Source organism: Schistocerca serialis, chromosome 1 (genome assembly GCF_023864345.2).
Source record: "Schistocerca serialis cubense isolate TAMUIC-IGC-003099 chromosome 1, iqSchSeri2.2, whole genome shotgun sequence".
In the NCBI taxonomy this organism is placed as follows: domain Eukaryota; kingdom Metazoa; phylum Arthropoda; class Insecta; order Orthoptera; family Acrididae; genus Schistocerca; species Schistocerca serialis.
Window position 1 is genome coordinate 1,155,410,283 of NC_064638.1, and position 26,296 is coordinate 1,155,436,578.

At 43.5% G+C, this 26,296-nt stretch overlaps 1 protein-coding gene across 1 annotated transcript in view; it reads left to right on the forward strand.

The window, feature by feature from the left end:
* Positions 1 to 25,976, forward strand: part of LOC126456116 (major royal jelly protein 5-like) — a 72,857-nt gene extending 46,881 nt beyond the window's left edge. The window contains exons 2-3 of the mRNA XM_050091873.1: positions 17,747 to 18,737; positions 25,967 to 25,976. Of these exons, the coding sequence (XP_049947830.1) occupies positions 17,747 to 18,737; positions 25,967 to 25,976 (1,001 nt within the window). The remainder of the gene's footprint in view (positions 1 to 17,746; positions 18,738 to 25,966) is intronic.
* Positions 25,977 to 26,296: the final 320 nt, after the last annotated feature.

The following is a 26,296-nucleotide window of genomic DNA, read 5'->3' on the forward strand; positions in this document are numbered from 1 at the left end:
AGAGAAGCAGTCGATGTGAATGGAGTGAGACAGGATTGTAGCCTATCCCCGATGTTATTCAATCTGTAGGTTGTGCAGGCAGTAAAGGAAACAAAAGAAAAATCTGCGGTAGCAATTAAAATCCATGGAGAAGAAATAAAAACTTTGAGGTTTGCCGATGACATTGTAATTCTGTCAGAGACAGCAAAGGACCTGAAAGAGCAGCTGAAAGGAATGGACAGTGCTGAGAAAGAGGGTATAAGATGAACATCAAGAAAAGAAAAACGAGGATAAGGGAATGTAGTCCAATTAAATCGGGTGATGCTGAGGGAATTAGATTAGGAAATGAGGCGCTTAAAGTAGTAAATGAGTTTTTCTATTTGGGCAGCAAAATAACTGATGATGGTCAAAGTGAGGAGGACATAAAATGTAGACTGGCTATGGCAAGGATATCGTTTTTGAAGAAGAGAAATTTGTTAACATCAATATAGATTTAAGTGTCAGGAAGTCTTTTCTGAAAGTATTTGTATGAGGTGTAGCCTTGTATGGATATGTTTGGGAGAGACATCACTAAGTTTACATATTTACATTCAATTAAAAAGCGTGTTAGACAAGAATGTAGCCTTTCGTCCTTACTGTTCAATCCGTAAATCAAGGAAGCAATGATGGAAATAAAAGAAAGGTTCAGAAGTGGAATTAAAATTCTAAGTGAAAGAATATCAATGATATGATTCGCTGATGACGTTGCTATCCTGAGAGAAAGTGAAGAAGAATTACATGATCTGCTGAACGGAATGAATAGTCGAATGAGTACAGGGTATGGATTGAGAGTAAATCGAAGAAAGGCGAAGGTAATGAGAGGTAGTAGAAATGAGAAGAGCGAGAAACTTAACATCAACATTGATGGTCATGGAGTAGATGAAGTTAAGGAAGTCTGCTACCTACGCAGCAAAATAACCAATGATGGACGGAGCAGTGAGGACATCAAAAGGAGACTAGCAATAGCAAAAAGGGCGTTCCTGGCCAAGACAAGTCTACTAATATCAAATATCGGCGTTAATTTGAGGATGAAATTTCTGAGAATGTGCGTCTGGAGTACACCATTGTATGGTAGTGAAACATGGACTGTGGGAAAACCGGAACAGGAGAGAATCGAAGCATGTGGTGCTACAGACGAATGTTGAATAATAGGTGGACTGATAAGGTAAGGAATGAGGAAGTTCTGCGCAGAATCGGAGAGGAAAGGAATATGTGGAAAACACTGATAAGGAGAAGGGACAGGATGATAGGACATTTGTTAAAACCTGAGGGAATGACTTCCATGGTACTAGAGGGAGCTGTAGAGGGCAAAAACTGTAGAGGAAGACGGAGATTGGAATACATTGAGCAAATAATTGAGGCCGTAGGTTGCAAGAACTACTCTGGAATGAACAGGTTAGCACAGGAGAGGATTTCGTGGCGAGTCGCATCGAACCAGTCAGAAGATTGATGGCAAAAAAGAAAAATCTACATCTACATAGAGACACCGCAAACCACCGTACGGTGCGTGGCGGAGGGTACACTGTACCACAAGTTGTCATTTTCATTCCCGTTTCACTCAGAAACAGAGCAATATAAAGGCGACACTCTATATGCCTCCGCATGAGCCGTAATTTCTCGTATGCTTATGTTGGTGGTCCTTAAGTGTAATGTTTGTTGGCCGCAGTAGGATCGTTCTGCAGTCAGTTTCAAATGGCGGTTCTCCAAATTTTGTTTATGGTGTTTCCCGAAAAGAACGTCACCTTCCCTCAGGATTCCCATTTGTGTTTCCGAATCATCTCCGAATACTTATGAGTTGTTCGAATCTATTGACAACAAATCTGGCAGATCGCCTCTGAATTGCTTCGAAGTGTTCCTTTAATACGCCCTGATACCGATACCAAACGCAGTACTCAAAACTGCGTCGCACTAGTGTCCCATATGCAGTCTCTTTCACAGATGAACCACACTTTCCTAAAATTTTCCCGGAAAACGAAGTCGACCATACCCCTACCCTAATCCAGTCCTTACATGTTCATTGCATGGTACGTCAACTGTTAAAATATGAGATAGTAACTCAAGAGGTACTTTGATGGAGCTGTGGAGGGCAACAACTGCAGTGACAAGCTATAGGTACTCTGAGATGAGAAAGTTGCCACAGGGGAATGAATAATGGCGATCCGCAAGCATCACAGCATACAGAAGACTGACGAGGGGGGGAGGGCGGGCGGGGGGAGGAGGAGGGGGGGGGGGGGGAATGCTGTTGCCTGCCTTCAACATTTAAACGAACTTAACAAGAGACCATTGTAAGGGGACCTACTGTTCAGCCCGCCGCGGTGGTCTCACGGTTCTAGGCGCGCAGTCCGGAACCGCGCGACTGCTACGGTCGCAGGTTCGAATCCTGCCTCGGGCATGGATGTGTGTGATGTCCTGAGGTTAGTTAGGTTTAACTAGTTCTAAGTTCTAGGGGACTGATGACCTAAGATGTTAAGTCCCATAGTGCTCAGAGCCATTTGAACCATTTGAACCTACTGTTCAACGTGCGCTACAAACCACGGTACGTCTCGGCATTATTCACATCAACAAAATTTGCCGGGGGTGATATACAGTGTGAGCACAAAGTCTTACCCTGGTTATAACAATTTATTACAGCAAAACCGTTTGACTTAATAATTTACATTTGATGCCGTTACATAGTTTAGTGTTACTAGCTTTTTAAGACCACTTACGTTAGTAAACCTCAACGTATGGTGGCTCGGAGAATGTCGAGGCGGTATTCCAGTTCCCGCCAGGTGTTTCGTAACATGTGGAGGGAGGAGTAATGTCCGTTTCGGTGGATTGGAAGGAACGGTCCAACACCTTGGCCCCTCCACTTTTTTTTCTGGGGCTATATCAAGGACAGAGTCTTCGTCACACCAGTTGCTAACGTCGACGAACTGAAGGCTAGGATATAAGCTGCTGTGGGTACTGTGACAGAACACATGTTACGAAACACCTGGCGGTAATTGGAATACCGCCACATTTTCCAAGCTACCGGGGGAGGACACGTTGGGGTTTACTAACGCAAGTGGTCTTGAAATAAACTAGTAACACTAACCTATGTAACTGCATCAAATGTAACTTATTATGTCAAACGGTTATTGTGTTATAATTTTTTATAATCGTGCAAGACTTTGTGCTCACCCTGTAAGTGGTGACAGACAAATATACCCCAGCAGGAATCGTACCAGAGACCGTGCAAACCGTAGTATGGCGTCAACCAACCTCCGCGATACTGCTTTCCGCGTTGATCGGGATCCCGCGCTTACCATGGGGATCTGTAGCGGATAGGCTGATGAGGGCCACGAAGCCTTGTAGGATGTCGACAGCCCCACGTAAATAGCGCCCGAGAGGATACGGATTTTTTTTGCTCGGCCATGCAGGATCGTACAGCTACGTCAGTCGGGTGGGTTGTGGACCCGTTTGCAGGAAGGCAAGTTCCCCCCCCCCCCCCCCCCACAGCCCCCCCCCCCCCACACACACACTGCGACGACATGTGGAGCACCACCGCCTGCAAACAGGGCGACGATTGCTGCTGTTTCACTTGCCGGGGTAGCACTGACAGAGCCGCAACGACAGTGGTGATGTCTGGACAACATGTTCACGCGATGGCACCTCGTCGTCTTTCCAAACGGATCCCAGTTCTGTCCGCAGCTTGACGATAAACGTAGCCGAATATGGATGCTCCGAGAAGAAGCGAACGATGCCAGATTCCATTCGTAATTGACATAGAAGCCCAGCCACCTAACGTGATTGTACGAGGTACACTGGGCACACAACACCATCTCTTGTTGTTCGCATAGCCGCTACGTTGGACAGCAGGCATTAAATTTCGGTCTCTGAAGACTTTTAACTGTGCCCTAGTTTCGAGGTCTGCAGGACGCTGTCCTTCAACAAGGTAGCGCAAGACCACGCGTTGCTCGTGCTGTCCTCGCGTATCTCGACGCGGGGTGTGTTCGACTGTTACCATGGGCAGCATCGCTCTCCACACACAATGTCTGGCCATGTGCCGCACAGAGCCTAGCAAGGAAACACTCGCCAGCCATTATGATTATTGAAATTTCGCGTAGAGCTTGAGAAGCATAGAATGACGTACCCTTGTCATCTAACCTCAGTTGGACACGAGAGGCTCTGCTGCATTGGAAGCACAATTGCCGCTACAGGTGGTTGTTATGTGTAGTAAATCTGTAAATCTTGCACCCTATATAACCCCACGACGCCAACACGTTTAGTCAGATACTCTCCTTAATATACCAGATTTTCGCAATAAAAAAAAGATTTCGTTTATTGCTATCTTTTCTGATGTTGCAATTTTCATGGCCAGCAGTCTACGAGCAGACGTGACCTTTGTTCTTTCCGTGAATAGCGCGACTTTTGTAATGGCTGTACTGCTCGCCAAATGACGGTGCCTGTGCTGAAAGATGGCGTATCGGCCCATGTCTAATACTTATCCGATTTTCAAAACATGTCACGTGAAAAAGTTTGCCGCGCGGAATTAGCCGAGCGGTTTAAGGCGCTGCAGTCATGGACTGTGCGGCTGGTCCCGGCGGAGGTTCGAGTCCTCCCTCGGGCATGGGCGTGTGTGTTTGTCCTTAGGATAATTTAGGTTAAGTAGTGTTATAAAGGCACATTTGCATGCCGAGCGTGAGTTCCCTCGGAAACGCGAAATATTAATTAAATAAATAATCAGTGACAAATAAATAAAGCCTATGGCACACAACTGCAGCGCTGTGTCGCTGATAAAACAAAAGCACAATTACGTTACTCTTATGTTTGATTAAAAAGGAGAGCTCTGCTTGAAGTGGTGCGAGAAGCACGTATATTATTTTATTGTCAGGCACACCGCCATATTTCATGTTATAGAAGAATACTGCGAGTTGCAACCACACTAGGCACTCGATTCTGTAAAGAATTTATATTTATAAAAGTAAGTAGGATTATGAACTGTAGGCTTATTCATTGAATATATCTGATTTAACTAACTGTGTAACTTTTTTATGTTTAGTAGACAATCACCTCTGTACGACGTATTGGCATGGCTGGCAAATTATTGAAATATTGAGATTTAGATTAAGAGTCCGCACCTACCGCAGCAGTCTTTGGAAACGATTTAATTACGAAGTCCGATTATTCAGTTTTATTTCACGGTCAACTACGAGTAACATTGCCTTTACGAAAAAGCCATTGTCAAGCGTCTGATAACGAATAATTAAACGTCCACGTTCCAGATAAGCAAAATATTAATTATAATTGCAATCACAATCACCATCATACAGATAGAATAATTAATATTTAAATAACAATATATTTTTTATTTATTTTATAGTGTGTATATCTTCACTCGACAGATGGCTGTATTTCTTTTCGTTATCCGCCATAATTACTGCGCCGCATCAGATTATGTAAAACATTGCTCGTAATTTTAAGAAGTTTGCAGAGGTGAAAACGAATTGCGTAAATTTTGCGTATGGTTGATTTTAGCTCATATAATGCGGTGAATCAAATTTAGATAAGATATAGAAATTTTATTTGAAACTGAGAGCAGAACGGTATCTCATTTCGTTCTCGAGTTATTGGGCTTTATTTCCGACGGCCGGTCGCGTGCGAAGAGCCGGTTCTGTCAGTGCGGACTTGCCGGCCGGCTGTTAATCTTCCGATTAGATGAAAAAAAATATTTTTGCACGTCTACAGTCTGATATCTTTGCTCGATCAAGGAACGGTCAACTATCGCTCTGCATCAAATTAAGTGAAATATTGCGCGAGGTGTTATGGATTTTGCACAGGTAAAAACACATTGCGTATACTTCGCGTATGCCTGATTTTAGCTCATACATTGCAGTGAATGTTAGAGAGCAGAACGATCTCAATTCGTTTCCGAGTTTCTGGGTTTTATGTGAGAAGGGTGGTCACGTGATATGTGCGTATTCACGTCCTTGCGGCTCGCGAATCATGCCGTCATAGCAATCCTTATATTTCAAACGATTCGAGATATGCAAAAGAGGAATTTTTTGCGAACTGTAGCACGGCACATATTTTGTGTGATAAATACTTCTTTATTCACCGAGATATGGAAGTAACTCGTCCGCAGCAGATAGCTGTCTGCGGTTCAGGACGCATACAGACATAGTAGGAAAACCCAAACCGCGCGCGTATACACGCCCACAACACCTGCAGAACGACACAGCAGGACGTGTACACACGTCCACAGCAGTGAAAGGATTAATACTCTGCCGACAAGTAATTCTTTGCGGATGAGGTGTGCATCGTTAGTGAATGCAATCCAGTTCAGTTGGAAAAGAATGGGAGAACTCCCTTAATTAAAACTTCCAGGCTGAGAAGCCGTGGTCGAACAGTAGAATTTCTTCGTCATGACGTTTCGTTCCCAATTGCGGGCAACATCTCCCGAGATGAGTCAACGACTGGCTGGTGGGGCGTAGATGCCTCGTTTATACGGAGCGCATAGATGGCGCCACCACCCATCACGCACTGTGGACAAACTGCATCTGACTAACGTCATTACTCTCGATCAGAGGCAATCGATTGTCACATTATTGGTATGAAGCCGACAGTCATATCTTACCTAAATTTAAGCCTTCTTTTCTGTGAAAATTATTGTGGTGTTTATAGATCTCTATGGCTTCTCCATATAGGTGCATAATAATGCGATGTCTTTAACTAGCACGCTTGTATCATTAAATTTTATGTCATTACCACCTCTTTAAGAACGTGTCCCGCTACAGAAGATTTGCCGATGTGTCCCATACATTTCCTTTTTCTGCTCTGTTAGGCAGATATAACCACTCCATTTCGTTGTTCCAATATAAACCTTACCACAACTACACGGAATTTTATACACCCCAGGGGTTGCAAAATGGTATAGTGCGTCTTCCACTGATCTTAAACATTCACTGATCTTCTTGGTGGCTCTGAAAATTGTTTCAACTCTAAACTTGGCCACAACTTTCCCAATACGGTCAGTAATATTGCGGATAAATGGAAGATTCCCAGGCGACGGTGGTGGTTGTGTCATATTTCCGGACACTCTTCTTCTGGGATGGAGTGCTCTATCTCAATATCAGCGTATCCATTTTTCTTAAAAGCATTCGCAAATGGTTTTGTTCTTCTTTGAAATAAACTGACTCACAGATTTTATTATCACTATTCACCAACGTTTTAATAAGACGTCTCTTCTGCCTGGGATGATTCAAATCATTATGGAGTTAACAATCTGTATTCGTTTCTTACTGAAAAATCAAAAAATTAAGCTGTCCATTACTCTCTGTCTCCGTAGTAAATCGGATCTTGGAATTAATGCTATTTAAATGCACCTCGAAACCGTTCAATTCCTCTTCACCGTGATTCCATGTCATAAAAATGTCATTCTCATACCGAGACCGCTTCAGAGCCCTTTTATTGGCTGACTGCAGCGCATGAAGTTCAAAAAATTCCTTAAAAAGATTAGCAATAACTGGACTCAGAGGGCTTCGCAGACGGAAAGTGTCCGGAAACATGCAACAACAACCACAACTAAATTGGTGATCCCTTGATGCCTCAGAACGTGTCCTGCCAACCCCCTTCTTCTAGTCAAGTTGTGCCACAAATTCCTCCCCCCCCCCCCCCTCCCCAAGTCTATTCAGTATCTCCTCATTAGTTACATGATCTACACATCTAATCTTCAGCATTCTTCTCTAGCACTAAATTTTGAAAGCTTCTGTTCTCTTCTTGTCTAAACTATTTACCTTCCGTTCCGTTCAACTGCTCTTTCAGGTCCTTTGCTGACAGAATTACAATGTCAGGGGGGCGGTAAACTTCAAAGTTTTTATTTCTTATCCATGGATTTTAATTCCTACTGCATTTTTTTTTTGTTTCCTTTACTGCTTGCTCAATATACAGATATACAGGCTACAATCCTGTCTCACTCCTTTCACAACCACTGCTTCTCTTTCATGCCTCTCGACTCTTGTAACTGCCATCTGGTTTCTATACAATATACAATACTCCCTGTATTTTACCACTGCCATCTTCAGAATGTTAAAGAGTATTCTAGTCAACATTGTCATAACCTTTCTCTAAGTCTATAAATGCTAGACAAGTAGGTTTGCCATTTTCTTAATCTATCTTCTAAGACAAGTCGTAGGGTCAGTATTGCCTCCCGTGTTCCAACATTTCTACGGAATCCAACCTGTTCTACCCCGAGGTCGGCTTCTACAAGTTTATCCATTCGTCTGTAAAAATTCGTGTCGGTATTTTGCAGCCTTGACTTATTAAACTGATAGTTCGGAAATTTTCACACCTTTCAGCATCTGCTTTCTTTGGGATGGGAATTATATTATTTTTGAAGTATGAGGGTATCTCGCCTGTCTCATACATTTTGCTGACCAGGCGGCAGAGCTTTGTCATGGCTGGCTCTCCCAAGGCTATCGTTAACTCTAATGGAATGCTGTCTACTCATTTCTACTTAGGTCTTTCAGCACCCTGTCAAATTCTTCACGCAGTATCATATCTCCCATTTCATCTTCATCTACGTCCTCTTCCATTTCCATAATATTACCCTCAAGGGCATCGCTCTAGCGTTCTCGCTTCCCACGCCCGGGTTCCTGGGTTCGATTCCCGGCGGGGTCAGGGATTTTCTCTGCCTCGTGATGACTGGGTGTTGTATGTTGTCCTTAGGTTAGTTAGGTTTAAGTAGTTCTAAGTTCTAGGGGACTGATGACCATAGATGTTAAGTCCCATAGTGCTCAGAGCCATTTCCATTTTCGGGCATCGCTCTGGTATGGACACTCTACATACTTCTTCCACTTTTCTGCTTTCCCTTCTTTGCTTAAAGGTGGTTTTACATCGATTCCTATGCGGTCTATAGAAACGGGACCTCCACGGCCCTGCAACTAGCCGTTCGCTCACCTTGGATGATGTTTCCCACAGTTGGCAACGAAACGCCAATAGGAAAAATTTATACTGTTCGACAACGGCTTCTTAGCACCGAAGTTTTAATTAATGAAGCCGCCGCCCATGAAAATGTATGAATGTAATGTCACATTATTGCACTTTGGTCTGCCTTTAAACTCAGTGGTGAACGATAAATTCGAAACGAATGGCTGCTCTTCCCGCCTTTCTCAGCTCATACAGCAAAATTACTGCAAGCTCTAAAAATTTTAATCGATGTAATCGTACGCATCTGCTCGATCAGCGCAGCGCTACTGCAGCCTCTCGCACACAGCTACGCCACGGAGCAGGTGCCCTCTTGGACGGCAGCCCACTCGAGGACCTCAGGAGGCCGCTGTTCCCGAGGACACTCGCCGTGCGGTGGCATCTCCACATTCCTGGGCCCGTCAGCGGCGCACCTGCATCCACACTTGGCACTCAGCTGCCGCCCGGGTGTAAACGACACGCCAGGTGGTTCGCGATAGCAGTCACGCCGGGGCAGCCCCACACCGTCATACACTAACTATGCGGCACTTACCGCGCCTCTGGTACTCAAGGTTCTCCATCACATTACACATTCATTAACGGTAGCTGCCAGTGTCCGACCGAAGGTCGATCTCTGGCCGAAGCCGATTAATCGACTATCGCCCTAACCTTCGGCCGAAGCCGAAGGTTTAATAGCCACAAGAAATTCCGCTCAAGATTGGCAAGATGTGAATAAAATAATGACTTTTTTATACACCGAAGAGCCAAAGAAACTGGTACACCTGCCTAATATCGTGTAAGCCCCCCCCCCCCCCCCTCACGAGCACACTAAAGTGCCGCAAGACACTTTGAATCCTGCAGGGCTGTCCATAAATCCGTAAGACTACGAGGAGGTGGTGATCTCTTCTGAACAGCACGCTGCAAGGCATCCCAGACATGCTCAGTAATGTTGTGTCTGGGGAGTTTGATGGCCAGCGGTAGTATTTAAACTCAGAAGAGTGTTCCTGGAGCCACACTGTAGCAATTCTGGACGTGTGGAGCGTCGCATTGTACTGCTGGAATTGTACAAGTCCGTCGGAATGCTCAATGGACATGAATGGATGGAGGTGAAAACTGTGTGCCGGACCGAGACTCGAACTCCGGACCTTTGCCTTTCGCGGGCAAGTGGTAGAGCATGTCTCTGCAATATCCTTTCTTCCAGTGGTGCTAGTCCTGTAAGGTTCGCAGGAGAACTTCTGTTAAAACTGGAAGGTAGGAGACGAGGTACTGGCGGAAGTAAAATTGTGAGGAGGGGTCGTCAGTCGTGCTTGGGTAGCTCTGATAGTAGAGCACTTGCGCGCGAAAGGGAAAGGTCCCGAGTTCGAGTATCGGTCCAGCACACAGTTTTAATCTGCCAGAAAGTTTCATATCAGCGCACACTCCGCTGCAGAGTGAAAATTTCATTCTGGATGGAAGTGATCAGACATGACGCTTACGTACGTGCCACCTGTCAGTCGTATCTAGACGTTTTAGGGATCCCGTATCACTCCAACTGCACACGCCCCACACCATTATAGAGCCTCTATCAGCTTGAACAGTCCCTTGCTGACATGCAGGGTCCTTGGATTCATGAGGTTGTCTCCATACCTGTACACGTCCATCCACTCGATACAATATGAAACGAGACTCCTCCGACCAGGCAACATGTTTCCAGTCATCAACAGTGTAACTTCGGTGTTGACGGGGCCAGGGGAGGCATAAAGTTTTGTGTCGTGTGTTTCAAGGAATGGTTCGTTCGCTGATACCTGTTGAACGATTTCCTTCGGTAGTCCTTGGCCCCATTCTTGCAGGAAAACCACACCATGTGGTAAAAACGTATGAATACATAATTTTGTGTGTTCTGGAAAAAATTTGTAATTACTTTTTTGAAAACTAATATTTACATGTGTACAAACAGTAAAGAACATTCTTTATGTTCAACAGCCATAAAATAAAAGCCCACTGATGATGCTGCAACTGCAGTGAAACGTGTTTGGATAAAGAACAAAATTGCGTTCTTCTATAGGCGGACCCTATCCAAAAACATATGTATTGTAAAAAGTAAACACGGAAAACCGAGCTCCAACCTCAAGATAACTACTTGTTTCGTTTATTGTGTTCGTAAGTAAGAAGTTTCTTAATGACTAGACCCTACCGTGCTCATATTACCAATTAAATTTAGTTCCATTCAGACTCTGAAGTTTGCCGTTGCTGTATTGCTTTACCTAATAAAACTATCACGGTGCAATAGTTCACGGCAGCCTTAAATCACTCGGAGACTAGGAAAATCGTGCCAGAGGAAACTCGTAGAGCCACCATTAATTAACTGTTGCAAGTTTCTTACTTACTCCGCTATCAGCACGCTCGGGTTGAAGCTTACCTGGAAAGAACAAAAACTGCCGGTTAGTTTCCAAGACCGTTATAATCAAGCAACAAAAAAAAAAAAAAAAAATGATACGCACTGTGACAGAAAATTTTTTATAGTATTATGTGAACCTTTTATTTTTTACGCACATTTCGCACATATTTAACAGCGTATGTCATATTTAGTTTCTTATCGAAGACTCCACAGTTACAATGAAACAGCACACGATGATTTCTGTCATCGCTAGCGACATTTATAAAATGCCGAAGTGGTTCCTTTGAAAGGGCACGGCCGACTTCCTTCCCCATCCTTACCTAATTCGATGGTAGCGATAACCTGTCCGTTTGATCCCCTCCCCCCGGACCAACCAACCCATCATTTATAAAATTTCTACTAAGAAAGGAATTCTGTTCAAATTTTTCCTTATTGCGTTCTGCGGCTCCTCCAAAGATTGGTCAGAAAATTATTGGGAAATTTACAAGTTCGTTCACTAAAAACTGTTGAAATATATTTGAAAGAGCGTCTGGTTAACTGGTTAATTACACTGAGAAATCGAAAATGATAAATTTCTGAATATTATAACCAAAGAGAACAAGAAAACTTGTCTCCCTGCAATTAATTGTGCATTTCTAGGATGGAAATTTTTAACGTAATCGACCGTCTACAGACTGTTCCAGCAACGTTAACTGGGGAAGCAACGGCTGAATGAGGAAGGTCACATTTATCACGTTGAAAGTGACACCTTTTGTTTCGCGAAACTGTTTCTCACACTGATTACCTGTTTCTGGCCCACCACTGCCTAACTTGAGGAAGCTTACGGACGTTTTGTATTTAGAATGTCTTGGACGTCAGAGTTACAAAAGATGATAAAACCTGAAATTGTATTTCGCAATATTTTGGAGTTATATTTGTCAAAACAAAGCCCATGCGGTAGACGACATTCCATTAGCAGTTTGGAGAGGCAAACTTGGTGGGTGAAAATATTTCCATCTGGTTTGCAAGATTTATGAGACAGCTGGAACACACACATATACTTCAACAACATAATACAATTCCAAGGACGGCAACTGCTTACATGTGAATAGGACCGAACCATCAGTTTAATGGGTGATGGTTGCAAAATGACGACACGAATTATTTGCAGAAGAATGGAAAAATCGTGTGTTAAGTCGACGTCGGAGAAGATCAGTTACGGTTCCGGAAATTTGTACGAACACACGAGACACAACTTACCCTATGACCTATCATATAAGCTAGCTTGGAGAAAGTCAAACGTACGTTGAAGACATTAGTAGATTAGAGAAAGGTTTTGTCAATGTTGACTGGAATACACTCTTTGATATTCTGAAGTTATCAGGGAAAAAATAAAGAGAGAAGAAGTTTACTTACAACTTGTTCAGAAATCAGATGGCAGTTTTACGAATCAACAAATATGAAAGGGAAGCACTAGTTGACACTTGAGACTGGAATGGGACAGCGATGTAGCCTACCCCCGAAGTCGTTCAATAAGTACATTGAGCGAGTAGTAAAGGAAATCAAGGGGAAATTTGGAAAGGGGATGAAAGTTCAGGAGAAATAGAAATTTTGAGGTTTACCAGCGCCACTGCAATTCTGTCAGACGAAAAAGGAGTCTGAAGAGCAGTTTAATAGATGGATTCCGCCTTGAAGAAGAGATTGTGAGGTGAACATCAAGAAAATTAAGAGGTGGGTAGTGGAATGTAGTTAAACTAAATCATGCGATGCTTGGGAAATCAGATAAAGAACACACTGGAAGTACTCTAGGTTTGGTATTCTGGCAGCAGAGTAACTGAAAACAGACTATGTACAGAGAAAAGTGTTTCTGGACGAGAAAATTTTGTTGATTTGGAATATGAATTTAAGTGCTACGAAGTTTTTCCCGAAGATACTTTTCTGGACAGTAGCCTATCTGTTCGGGCAAGATGACAATAAAAGCCTTTCAAATGTTGTGCTACAGGACAATGCTGTAAATGAAATGCCTAGATCCGGCAACTAATGAAAGAGGCACAGAGTGGAAGTAGGGGGAAAAAAGAAAATTTTTGGCATATCACAACTAAAAGGAGGAATCGGTTGATGGAATATACCCTGAAACGTCAAGGGATAGTCAGTTTGGTAACGGGAGGCGTGTGTGAGGGATAAAAATGGTGTGAGGGGACCAAGGTTGGATTGCATTAAGCAGGTTGATATGGATGAAGGTTGCAGTAGTTATTTGGGCATGGAGAGGCTTGCGCAGGATAGATCCGCGTGGAGAGCTGCATAGAACCAATCTTCCTACTGAAGACGACAAAAACGTCTTTGTTATGTGTAATTTTAGCGCTTTTCTTGTAAGAGCAGGAAGTCTACAATTAAACTTCTCAGTATGCGTGCTGTGCTACTTCGAAAAACGTCTAATGCCCACAACATCTTGCCATTTCTGCATCGACACGCCGTACTTCTGTGATTGGCTTACCCTGTTGCGGAACATTGCTCTTCAGTGTGGATGAATAGGTCTTTGTGGCATACAGTTCAACGATTCCACGTGTCTTTCAACTTGTACCATCTAACCTACACTCACTTTCTGGCTACCCATACTTCGCAACGTACCACCTCATTCTATGCGGCGGGGTTGTGCGCCGGTATGAGTGTAGTAAAAAAGCTACAGGAAATCCTAATCTCCCTGTTCACGCAAACATTCCAACAATCAGTAAGGCAAGGCTTCGCTCTTGCCACCCTCCCTTGGAAACATCAAGAATGTTAGTTGGCAACGGCATTAATACTAATGACTGCTGGAGTCACACATGGCAGATTAATGCTACGACGGAAGAACCGAAGATGCCGCGCATATTTATCAAGCCACCTGGTTTTCAACTGAGCCGCAATATCTGGTCGGTTATTTTCTCACATGGAAGAAATTAACTTCACCGAGCTGTGTCTGAGGCGCTGAGAAGCAGGCTTCAGCATGGTTCAACAATGTCCTCTGGGAGCTTTTCCTAGCGACGCAACAGAGTTCCTTGTGATGACAGAGGGATCAACAAACTACATTCGTAGCCTCGTTATTAGTTTGTAGTCTAATTTTAGATAATTTTTTGTCATAAAAGAAATCAACGGTCTCTTGCAAGGCCTTCGATATCGATATTTCTTTCACCTTACGCTTGCCATTCTTGTAAGACCTATTCTGCTTCTTTGAAATTTCATCTCGCAAGACTATCCTGCTCAACTGTCTTTACTTCATTACCCTTGTTTCTTACGCATACGCTTGTATTCAATCATAATATTCCCGGTGTAACAGCAGCTTGCTTTTGGGTAGCACGTCATAGCTGCAAACCACGCTTCTTACACTCTGCAAAAAATCCACGGATTGCCTTCCCATTTCACTAATCATTTTTCCGCTCGCTGTCTTCTATTATGCTCCCCAGGTAAATGGAGCTTTTCACTTTTAGTATTTATCATCTAATACTCATATGCATTGCTACTCTTTTCTTATTCCGCGTTGTCACTCTCAGTTCTCATTTATTTACATTAAATTTCTATCCATACCGTCCCACCATATCCTCTCAAACGTTTCGCCCGTGTTGTACTCTTCCTCCTCCATTTTCTCACACCTTTAAATCATCTGCATACACAGGTGACACTGCCCAAAGCGCTTAAATATACGATTATGAGCATACTGAAAGGTCAGCAGTAGCACAACTCGTCGTTGTGTACGCTTGCTGTACGTGCTTCTGAACATTGGTCCTCTTCCAGACCGAGTTCAGATTTATGTACGTCTATGGAGATTTATTCTGCGTAATCTCACACTGCAATTCTAAGTGCCTACAATGTGTTTGCTGTCGTTGCCCTGACGCAGCTGGGTTTCAAATTGCAACGCCGTAGCGGTTAACCTCCATGAACTTCAGTGACGTATGTAACATCTATTACAGTTGTCAGTCGAATCAAGGCTCGCGCCAGATACTTCCACCAGCTGACAGTGGTAGCTGGCTGTTCATCCTAGCACTACCATACGCTTGTCTGTCGACAACAAATCTCACACGGGCACACAGATGTAGACTTATTTTCTGTTTGTTTACGTACACTAAAATTTATTGGCTTATTTTAGACGCCAAAACGATTTTATCGGCATAAAGCTATGAAGAGCGTCTAATATTTTGATCAGGAATGGTGTCAAAAAATGGTTCAAATGGCTCTGAGCACTATGGGACTTAACATCGGAGGTCATCAGTCCCCTTGAACTTAGAACTACTTAAACCTAACTAACCTAAGGACATCACACACATCCATGCCCAAGGCAGGACTGAAGCGCCTAGAACCACTCGAAACATTTTAGCTTTACATTGCTAAGTACTGAGTACGCACCGACATGTCGCTGCTAAAATTTTTAGATCGGAAGACAGATGCCAAGCCGAAACTGATTATCAGTTTTCATAAAATGTTACGTGATGAAGACATTGACATTTGTCAGTATGAGAAGGTCAGAGGCTTTCACGAGTGGGCTTTAACAAAATGTATTCCAGTTAAGTTGATGAACTTTGAATGCAATTTCTAAAATTAATACATTACTTCTAGGACTTCGACTCGCGAAATTGCAACGAATATTCAGCTCACTGCAAAAGCCACCTCATCAATTAGAGGTGGCTCTTCAGTTGATTAATTAAGCTGTCGTTTCATCTGGTAATTACTTTGCATTATTCCTATGCTTTAAGTGATTTATTACGGTTAAGGTTATACTTCGTTTAAGAAAAAATTTCTGAGATCACCTCTCTCTCTCTCTCTCTCTCTCTCTCTCAAATTCCTCTGCGACGTCGAAGTTAATTTAATTCCACCACTCTCGACAAATTGCCGCAGGTAAAATAAAAGCTAGTTCGTCAGAAATTCAGCAATATTTCTTAGTTGTTTTGTACGCTCATAGAACGTCTCTATAGCCGGCCGGAGTGGCCGTGCGGTTCTGGGCGCTACAGTCTGGAGCCGAGCGACCGCTACGGTCGCAGGTTCGAATCCTGCCTCGGGGATGGATGTGTGTGATGTCCTTAGGTTGGTTAGGTTTAATTAGTTCTAAGTTCTAGGCGACTGATGACCTCAGCAGTTGAGTCGCATAGTGCTCAGAGCCATTTGAACCATTTTTGAACGTCTCTATAAGCCATCGGGGGATTAAATTTCAATAGAAATGCTGGAGTTCTACGCCACTGTTAGGAATGGAATCATAGCTACAGCAATGAATTTAGTCTCTCTTTTGTAACACGTGAATCTGGATTTATTTGGGCCAGAAAATAACTGACGATTGAGGAACAAGAGAGGATGTAAAATATAGAATAGCAATAGCAAAAAATCGATTCTAAAAAAAAGAATTTAAAATTGGATGTTAAAATATAGCTCTTAGTAAGTCTTTTCTGGAGTTATGTCTGGACTTAGCCTTACAGCGAAATGAAACGTTCGCAATTAATAATTCAGATAATTCAGTCAAGGAAAGTTCAAGCTTTTGAAATATGTTGCTAGAGAAAAATGTTAAGTATTAGGTGGCTAGATTGTGTAACAAATAGAAAATAAATTTATGGGCGAACTTGGCTAAACGAAAGGATCGGTTGATAAGACAAACTCCGAGACATCAAGGAATCGTCAGTTTTGTAATGGAAGAAAATTTGAAGATAAAAGTTGTATAGGAAGTTCAATGCTTGAATACAGTAAGCAGGTTCAAATGCATGCTGTTCAAATGCATGCAGGCTGTAGTTATTATACAGGAATGAAGAGACTAGGAGGCTTCCACAGGATGGAGTAGCATGGAGCGCTGCATCGAACCTGCCTTCGGACTGAAGACTACAACGACGACGACAGACAGTGCACATGGTTCCGACAAGGCAGTTCTCGTTTCATCCTTCAACGTAAGATTTGCCGTACCAAAGTAGACTTACAGAGATGTGGTTGGTTGGATGGGGAAGGAAGTCGGCCGTGGCCTTTCAATGGAACCATCCCGGCATTTGTCTGAAACGATTTAGGGGAATCACAGAAAACCTAAATCAGGATGGCCCGACGCGGGTTTGAATAGGCCGTCCTCCAAAATGCGAGTCCAGTGTGCTAACACTGTGTCACCTTTCTCGGATTTGGTCTTCAAAGATGAACCATATTCAGATTAAATGCTTAAACTGTCGATTTTGCGCCGGCCGGGGTGGCCGAGCGGTTCTAGGCGGAACAGTCTGGAGCCGCGCGACCGTTACATTCGCAGGTTCGAACCCTGCCTCGGGTATGGATGTGTGTGATCTCCTTAGGTTAGTTAGGTTTAAGTAGTTCTAGGGGACTGATGACCTCAGATGTTAAGTCCCATAGTGCTCAGAGCCATTTGAACCATTTTGTCGGGTTTGCTTACTCGGGTGGCTGCAGGTAAACTGCGGAGAAATCGAGAAAGAAATACTTGTCACAAACAACAATTTACAGAGAGAAAAGTCGAAATCACCTTGGGAAGAGTTGACAGGTTGGAAAGAGTTGACAGGTTGGAAAGAGTTGACAGGTTGGAAAGAGTTGACAGGTTGGAAAGAGTGGACAGGTTGGAAAGAGTGGACAGGTTGGAAAGAGTGGACAGGTTGGAAAGAGTGGACAGGTTGGAAAGAGTGGACAGGTTGGAAAGAGTGGACAGGTTGGAAAGAGTGGACAGGTTGGAAAGAGTGGACAGGTTGGAAAGAGTGGACAGGTTGGAAAGAGTGGACAGGTTGGAAAGAGTGGACAGGTTGGAAAGAGTGGACAGGTTGGAAAGAGTGGACAGGTTGGAAAGAGTGGACAGGTTGGAAAGAGTGGACAGGTTGGAAAGAGTGGACAGGTTGGAAAGAGTGGACAGGTTGGAAAGAGTGGACAGGTTGGAAAGAGTGGACAGGTTGGAAAGAGTGGACAGGTTGGAAAGAGTGGACAGGTTGGAAAGAGTGGACAGGTTGGAAAGAGTGGACAGGTTGGAAAGAGTGGACAGGTTGGAAAGAGTGGACAGGTTGGAAAGAGTGGACAGGTTGGAAAGAGTGGACAGGTTGGAAAGAGTGGACAGGTTGGAAAGAGTGGACAGGTTGGAAAGAGTGGACAGGTTGGAAAGAGTGGACAGGTTGGAAAGAGTGGACAGGTTGGAAAGAGTGGACAGGTTGGAAAGAGTGGACAGGTTGGAAAGAGTGGACAGGTTGGAAAGAGTGGACAGGTTGGAAAGAGTGGACAGGTTGGAAAGAGTGGACAGGTTGGAAAGAGTGGACAGGTTGGAAAGAGTGGACAGGTTGGAAAGAGTGGACAGGTTGGAAAGAGTGGACAGGTTGGAAAGAGTGGACAGGTTGGAAAGAGTGGACAGGTTGGAAAGAGTGGACAGGTTGGAAAGAGTGGACAGGTTGGAAAGAGTGGACAGGTTGGAAAGAGTGGACAGGTTGGAAAGAGTGGACAGGTTGGAAAGAGTGGACAGGTTGGAAAGAGACGTTGAAGGCCCCTCAAAGATGAAGACTTGCCTGAAGACGTGATAGAAGAATAGAAACACACAGGGATACAGTACTGGAGTCACAGTTTAACAGAGCTTTCGAGATAAGTTGTACTGTTTCAGTTTAAAGACTCCGTTGGTCTTTATCGCTGTACTTTGTACCGGGATGGCAGGCTACACTTGGGCATGAAGAAGCAGCTTTTTCGCGTCGAAACTGGTAGCATCTTTTGAGTAAAAGACGTTCGAATTACAATACAGCACCTGATTCCAGTTTTGATTACTCACTTCACGTCCGGCTGCTGCCCCACCGCCCTCGATGGACTACCAGAGACTACTCACGTTATTTTGTACAGTGTGAGACTGGAGCTACACTAGGCGACTTGGGGGGAAATATAATCCTCCCTGTCTCTAGGCTAGTAAGGAAAATAAATGCGAAAACTATCGTACGAACAGCTTAATAGCTCATGCATCAAAATTGCTAACGATAAGAGTCAGAATAATGAAAAAGAAAGTTGAGAATGTGTTAAATGAAGATCAATTTCGCTTTTGGAAAAGTAATGGCACCAGAAATGGTTCAAATGGCTCTGAGCACTATGCGACGTAACTTCTGAGGTCATCAGTCGCCTAGAACTTAGAACTAATTAAACCTAACCAACCTAAGGACACCACACACATCCATGCCCGAGGCGGGATTCGAACCTGCGACCGTAGTGGTAGCTCGGCGCCTAGAACCGCACGGCCATTCCGGCCGGCTGGCACCAGAAAGGCAGTCTTGACGTTGCGCTTGATGATGGAAGCAAAAATGTAGAAAAAAATGAGGAAACAGCAGAATCTGTCCACCTGGGAAAAGGTTTTGACGGTGCAAAATACCGCAAAACGTTCGAAATTATCAAAAAGGTAGGTGTAAGATATAAGGAAAGACAGGCAATATAAAATGTGTACAGTAAGCAAAAGGGAATATTAAGGATGGAAGGACTGAAACGAAGAAAGAAGGAAGGGGTTTATTAGTTATTGGGAGCTCCAACGTTAGGCGGGTGATGGAGCCCCTTAGGGAAATAGCGGGAAGGTCAGGGAAGAAGGCCAGTGTTCACTCTGTCTGCTTGCCGGGGGGTCTCATCCGAGATGTGGAGGAGGCCCTACCGGCGGCGATAGAGAGCACTGGGTGCACCCGACTGCAAATTGTTGCTCATGTCGGCACCAATGACTCCTGCCGTCTGGGTTCAGAGGTCATCCTCAGTTCGTACAGGCGGTTGGCGGAATTGGTGAAGGCGGAAAGCCTCGCTCGCGGGGTGAAATCAGAGTTAACTATTTGTAGTATCGTTCCCAGAACCGATCGCGGTCCTCTGGTTTGGAGCCGAGTGGAAGGCTTAAACCAGAGGCTCAGACGATTCTGCGGAGATCTGGGGTGCAAATTTCTCGACCTCCGCTATCGGGTGGAGAAATGTAGGGTCCCCCTGAACAGGTCAGGCGTGCACTACACGCCGGAAGCGGCTACAAGGGTAGCGGAGTACGTGTGGAGTGCACATGGGGGTTTTTTAGATTAGAGAATCCCCTCCCTAGGCCCGACAAGACGCCTCCTGAGACGCAGCAGGGTAGGAGTAGGCAAAATGCAACAGGGAATAACAATATTAATGTGCTAATAGTAAACTGCAGAAGCGTCTATAGAAAGGTCCCAGAACTGCTCTCATTAATAAACGGCCACAACGCTCATATAGTACTAGGGACAGAAAGTTGGCTGAAACCAGACGTAAATAGTAATGAAATCCTAAACTCAGATTGGAATGTATACCGCAGAGACAGGCTGGACAGTGAAGGGGGAGGCGTGTTTATAGCGATAAGAAGTGCAATAGTATCGAAGGAAATTGACGGAGATCCGAAATGTGAAATGATTTGGGTGAAGGTCACGGTTAAAGCAGGTTCAGACATGGTAATTGGATGTCTCTATAGGCCCCCTGGCTCAGCAGCTGTTGTGGCTGAGCACCTGAAGGATAATTTGGAAAATATTTCGAGTAGATTTCCCCACCATGTTATAGTTCTGGGTGGAGATTTTAATTTGCCGGATATAGACTGGGAGACTTAGACGTTCATAACGGGTGGCAGGGACAAAGAATCCAGTGAAATTTTTTTAAGTGCTTTAGCTGAAAACTACCTTGAGCAGTTAAACAGAGAACCGACTCGTGGCGATAACATATTAGACCTTCTGGTGACAAACAGACCCGAACTATTTGAAAAAGTTAACGCAGAACAGGGAATCAGCGATCATAAAGCGGTTACGGCATCGATGATTTCAGCCGTAAATAGGAATATTAAAAAGGGTAGGAAGATTTTTCTGTTTAGAAAAAGTGACAAAAAGCAGATTTCAGAGTACCTGTTGGCTCAACACTAAAGTTTTGTCTCAAGTACAGATAGTGTTGAGGATCAGTGGACAAAGTTCAAAACCGTCGTACAATATGCGTTAGATGAGTATGTGCCAAGCAAGATCGTAAGAGATGGAAAAGAGCCACCGTGGAACAACAACCGAGTTAGAAAACTGCTGCGGAAGCAAAGGGAACTTCACAGCAAACATAAACATAGCCAACACCTTGCAGACAAACAAAAATTACGCGAAGCGAAATGTAGTGTGAGGAGGGCTATGCGAGAGGCGTTCAATGAATTCGAAAGTAAAGTTCTATGTACTGACTTGGCAGAAAATCCTAAGAAATTTTGGTCTTATGTCAAAGCGGTAGGTGGGTCAAAACAAAATGTCCAGACACTCTGTGACCAAAATGGCACTGAAACAGAGGATGACAGACTAAAGGCCGAAATACTAAATGTCTTTTCCAAAGTTGTTTGACAGAGAGAGATTGCACTGTAGTTCCTTCTCTAGATTGTCGCACAGATGACAAAATGGTAAATATCGAAATAGACGACAGAGGGATAGAGAAACAATTAAAATCGCTCAAAAGAGGAAAGGTCTCTTTTACACAGAGTACGCGAAGGAACTTGCCCCCCTTCTTGCAGCGGTGTACCGTAGGTCTCTAGAAGAGCGTAGCGTTCCAAAGGATTGGAAAAGGGCACAGGTCATCCCCGCTTTCAAGAAGGGACGTCGAGCAGATGTGCAGAACTATAGACCTATATCTCTAACGTCGATCAGTTGTAGAATTTTGGAACACGTATTGTGTTCGAGTATAATGACTTTTCTGGAGGCTAGAAATCTACTCTGTAGGAATCAGCATGGGTTTCGAAAAAGACGGTGATGTGAAACCCAGCTCGCGCTATTCGTCCACGAGACTCAGAGGGCCATAGACACGGGTTCACAGGTAGATGCCGTGTTTCTTGACTTCCGCAAGGCGTTCGATACAGTTCCCCACAGTCGTTTAATGAACAAAGTAAGAGCATATGGACTGTCAGACCAATTGTGTGATTGGATTGAGGAGTTCCTAGATAACAGGACGCAGCATGTCATTCTCAATGGAGAGAAGTCTTCCGAAGTAAGAGTGATTTCAGGTGTGCCGCAGGGGAGTGTCATATGACCGTTGCTATTCACAGTATACATAAATGACCTTGTGGATGACATCGGAAGTTCACTGAGGCTTTTTGCAGATGATGCTGTGGTGTATCGAGAGGTTGTAACAATGGAAAATTGTACTGAAATGCAGGAGGATCTGCAGCGAATTGACGCATGGTGCAGGGAATGGCAATTGAATCTCAATGTAGACAAGTGTAATGTGCTGCGAATACATAGAAAGAAAGATCCTTTATCATTTAGCTACAAAATAGCAGGTCAGCAACTGGAAGCAGTTAATACCATAAATTATCTGGGAGTACGCATTAGGAGTGATTTTAAATGGAATGATCATATAATGTTGATCGTCGGTAAAGCAGATGCCAGACTGAGATTCATTGGAAGAATCCTAAGGAAATGCAATCCGAAAACAAAGGAAGTAGGTTACAGTACGCTTGTTCGCCCACTGCTTGAATACTGCTCAGCAGTGTGGGATCCGTACCAGATAGGGTTGATAGAAGATATAGAGAAGATCCAACGGAGAGCAGCGCGCTTCGTTACAGGATCATTTAGTAATCGCGAAAGCGTTACGGAGATGATAGATAAACTCCAGTGGAAGACTCTGCAGGAGAGACGCTCAGTAGCTCGGTACGGGCTATTGTCAAAGTTTCGAGAACATACCTTCACCGAAGAGTCAAGCAGTATATTGCTCCCCTCCTACGTATATCTCGCGAAGAGACCATGAGGATAAAATCAGAGAGATTAGAGCCCACACAGAGGCATACCGACAATCCTCCTTTCCACGAACAATACGAGACTGGAATAGAAGGGAGAACCGATAGAGGTACTCAAGGTACCCTCCGCCACACACCGTCAGGTGGCTTGCGGAGTATGGATGTAGATGTAGATGAAGTGGTCCTATTAAAAGAAATTGGTTGTTTTTCGCCACTATTGCTCAATCGATATATGGAAGAAGCAATGACGGAAAGATGAGAAAGGTTCAGGAGTGGAGCTAAAATTCAAGGTGAAAGGATATCATGAGATGCACTGATAACATCGCTACCCACATTGAATGTGAAAATTGAAGGACTGTTGAATAGAACGAAAAGTGCAGTCAGTACAGAATATGGACTGAGGGAAAACAGAAAAAAAACGAAAGTATTGAGGGGTAGAATAATGATAATGGCGAGAAGCCCAACACCAAAACTTGTGATCACAAGGTGACGAATCCTTCTACCTTGGAAGGAAAACAGCACTTAAGAGATGAAGCTAGGAGAACTAAAAAACAGATCGTCACAGAAAATGAGGGCATTCCTGACCAAGAGAAGATTGTCTGAGAATGTACGTTTGGAACACAGCGCTGTATGGAAACAGAACCATGGCGCGTGGGAAAACCAGAATAAGAGAGAATCGAAGCGTTTCAGATGTGGTGCTACACAAGAATGTTGAAAATCAGATGGACTGATAAGATCAGTAACGAGATTTTCGTCAGGATAGCCGAGAAAAGTAATGTATGGAAAAGTGTGACAAGGAGGTGGGAAAGGATGCTAGGGTATGTGTTAAAACACCATGGAATAACAATCTCCATGTTTCTTAAGGGCACCGAAGGAAATATGGTGGTGCAAATATCTGAACTGTGAGATAAAGCTGTAACCACGAAGTTTTTTGCTATGGATTCCTTGTACAACATGTTCTCGGAAAATTTCTGCCTTGAAGATCTGCAGTAAATTCGTAACTTTCGACAGTTTCTACTACTGTCTTGGTGAGGAAATAGAATTACCACCAAGACCATTATACAATTCAACAGTGTTCGGCCATAAATGAGCAACAGCTGCAAGTTTTTTTTGCTATTTCGTTACAGCACCGCTCCCGAAAGAAAGGCACATAAAATACGTGTGGGCAAGAGGTGTGGAGGCGTATGCTACCCTTTCAAAGAAATAACCTGCAAACCATTGAGTAGAGAGCAGAATTGTGTAGTGCCACGCGGACTTGCGAAACAAGCTGCATTAATGAGCCTGTCCTGTTACGTCATGGAATGCCGGCAATCCAGTCGCGGAACAAGCACGGGGTACTGCAGCGTATTTTGGCGCCAGAATTGCACAACTATTCATCGGCAGCCATGGAAGGCGCATCGCTGCCAGCTACACATGTCGTACTGGAATGGCTGGTGAATTCTTGTGCAAAGGAAGGCACTAACTTTTGGAATTCATGATTCTGAAATAACACATTGCTGGAACAGTGTGACACAATACCAGTTTCTAAAAATGGAACAAAAATAGCTTCGCAGGTAACGATAGGAAGATGGGTTACCAATGGGATCCCCAGTATCAGGTACCCTAGCAAACATTTTCATAAACCATGTAGAAAACTTAATTTTCAAAAATGTTGTCACGAAGAATTACAACATACTTTATTGGTTCAGATACATGGATGACAACCTTTCTTTAACAGATGAATCTCAGGCAAAAATTGACCAGTTGCATACAGATATAAACACAATACACAGAAAGATAAGATTCACAATGGAAAAATAACAGAACAACCAAAACAAACTTTTTATATATAACCATTAAAAAAGAAAATAAACAAAAACTAGTAATAAAAATAAATAATTTTTATTTTATTAAAAAAATAAAAAATAAGAAATCTCTCTCCCTCTCTAATACACACACACACACACACACACACACACACACACACACACACACACACATTCAAAAAACAGTTGGAGGCAGAAAGATGAGAATGTTGGTAACACTTAGAAAAACAAATGAAACTCTTTATTAAAAAGATGGCAGTTACAGTGATGTGTAACGTAAACAGTGAACTGAAAGTGAACTATAAGATGTCTGCCGGTCCGGGTGGCCGAGCGGTCCTAGGCGCTTCAGTCCGGGACCACGCAGCTACTGCGGTCGTAGGTTCGAATCCTGCCTCGGGCATGGGTGTGTCATGTCCTTAGGTTAGTTAGGTTTAAGTAGTTCTAAGTCTAGGGGACTGATGACAACAGATGTTAAGTCCCATAGTGCTTAGAGCCATTTGAACCATTTGTAAAATGTCCACCTGGTTGCCAGATCAGAAAAAGCAGTTTGCTTGGATGCAGTGAATTAGAAGTTACCTGTAAGTACCTTTTCATTTCATAAAAAAAACGTTAAGGAACTGTTTTTAAATCTATAACTAGAATAACCTAGATGTGAAACCATAACATGTGTGTAAAAATGGACAAATCGTATAATATTTTACGACACCCACTGAAGATGCCTTGTAAAAAAGGCGAAAAGCGTCTGGGTGTACAAATAAAAATAAAAATTTCGATACGCAGCATGCAAAAAAGGCATTTTCTTTGAAACAACTGCAATTTATTAATGACACTGTCTACTTTCGCCTACCTTTTAAGAAGATTTAAGAAAAAAAATTCCTGCGCTGTCAATTCTCAGGGTAAAATATCGCAAATTGTGTAAATGAATGTTAGTTCCCGAGCAGGCTAGCACCGACGCAAATTGACGTATTCGAAGTAGTGTAACATTTTCTGGCATTACATCTTTCAAGTAGGAAACGGAGTGTTTTGTGTGTACGCACGACATGCTGTGCGTAGTATTCCCGAGAGGAAATGGTCAATATTCAGGGATATCACAGAAATGATCACTTTAAGCGAAAATCTTCATAAGGCTTTATGCTCTATTGCGAATGGTTTTGGGTATAATACATTTAATGTAAATGTGTCATTTATTCTCAGTGCACTGTGAATGTTTAAAAAGCACCACAGTTGCGTAAAAGAAGTCGAGATGAACAGTGTGACACAGGATCTATCAACTCGGGAAACCATCTCAGACTGGCCTACAAAAAGTACGTAGCTACACGACACGTGCGTCACCAAATTTTCAATATTCAGAATAGGGCATCTTTCCACAGAGTTTATTGCTTCGAATGAGCGTTACTGTCTTATATCTGAAGACTGACCATTCCTGCTGGGATACCCTTTCTATGTTGGCACCGATCATCATCATCTTGGACAGTTTCCAGCCACTGGCTGGGTCTGTCGGGAACACAAGCCTATCCATCGTGT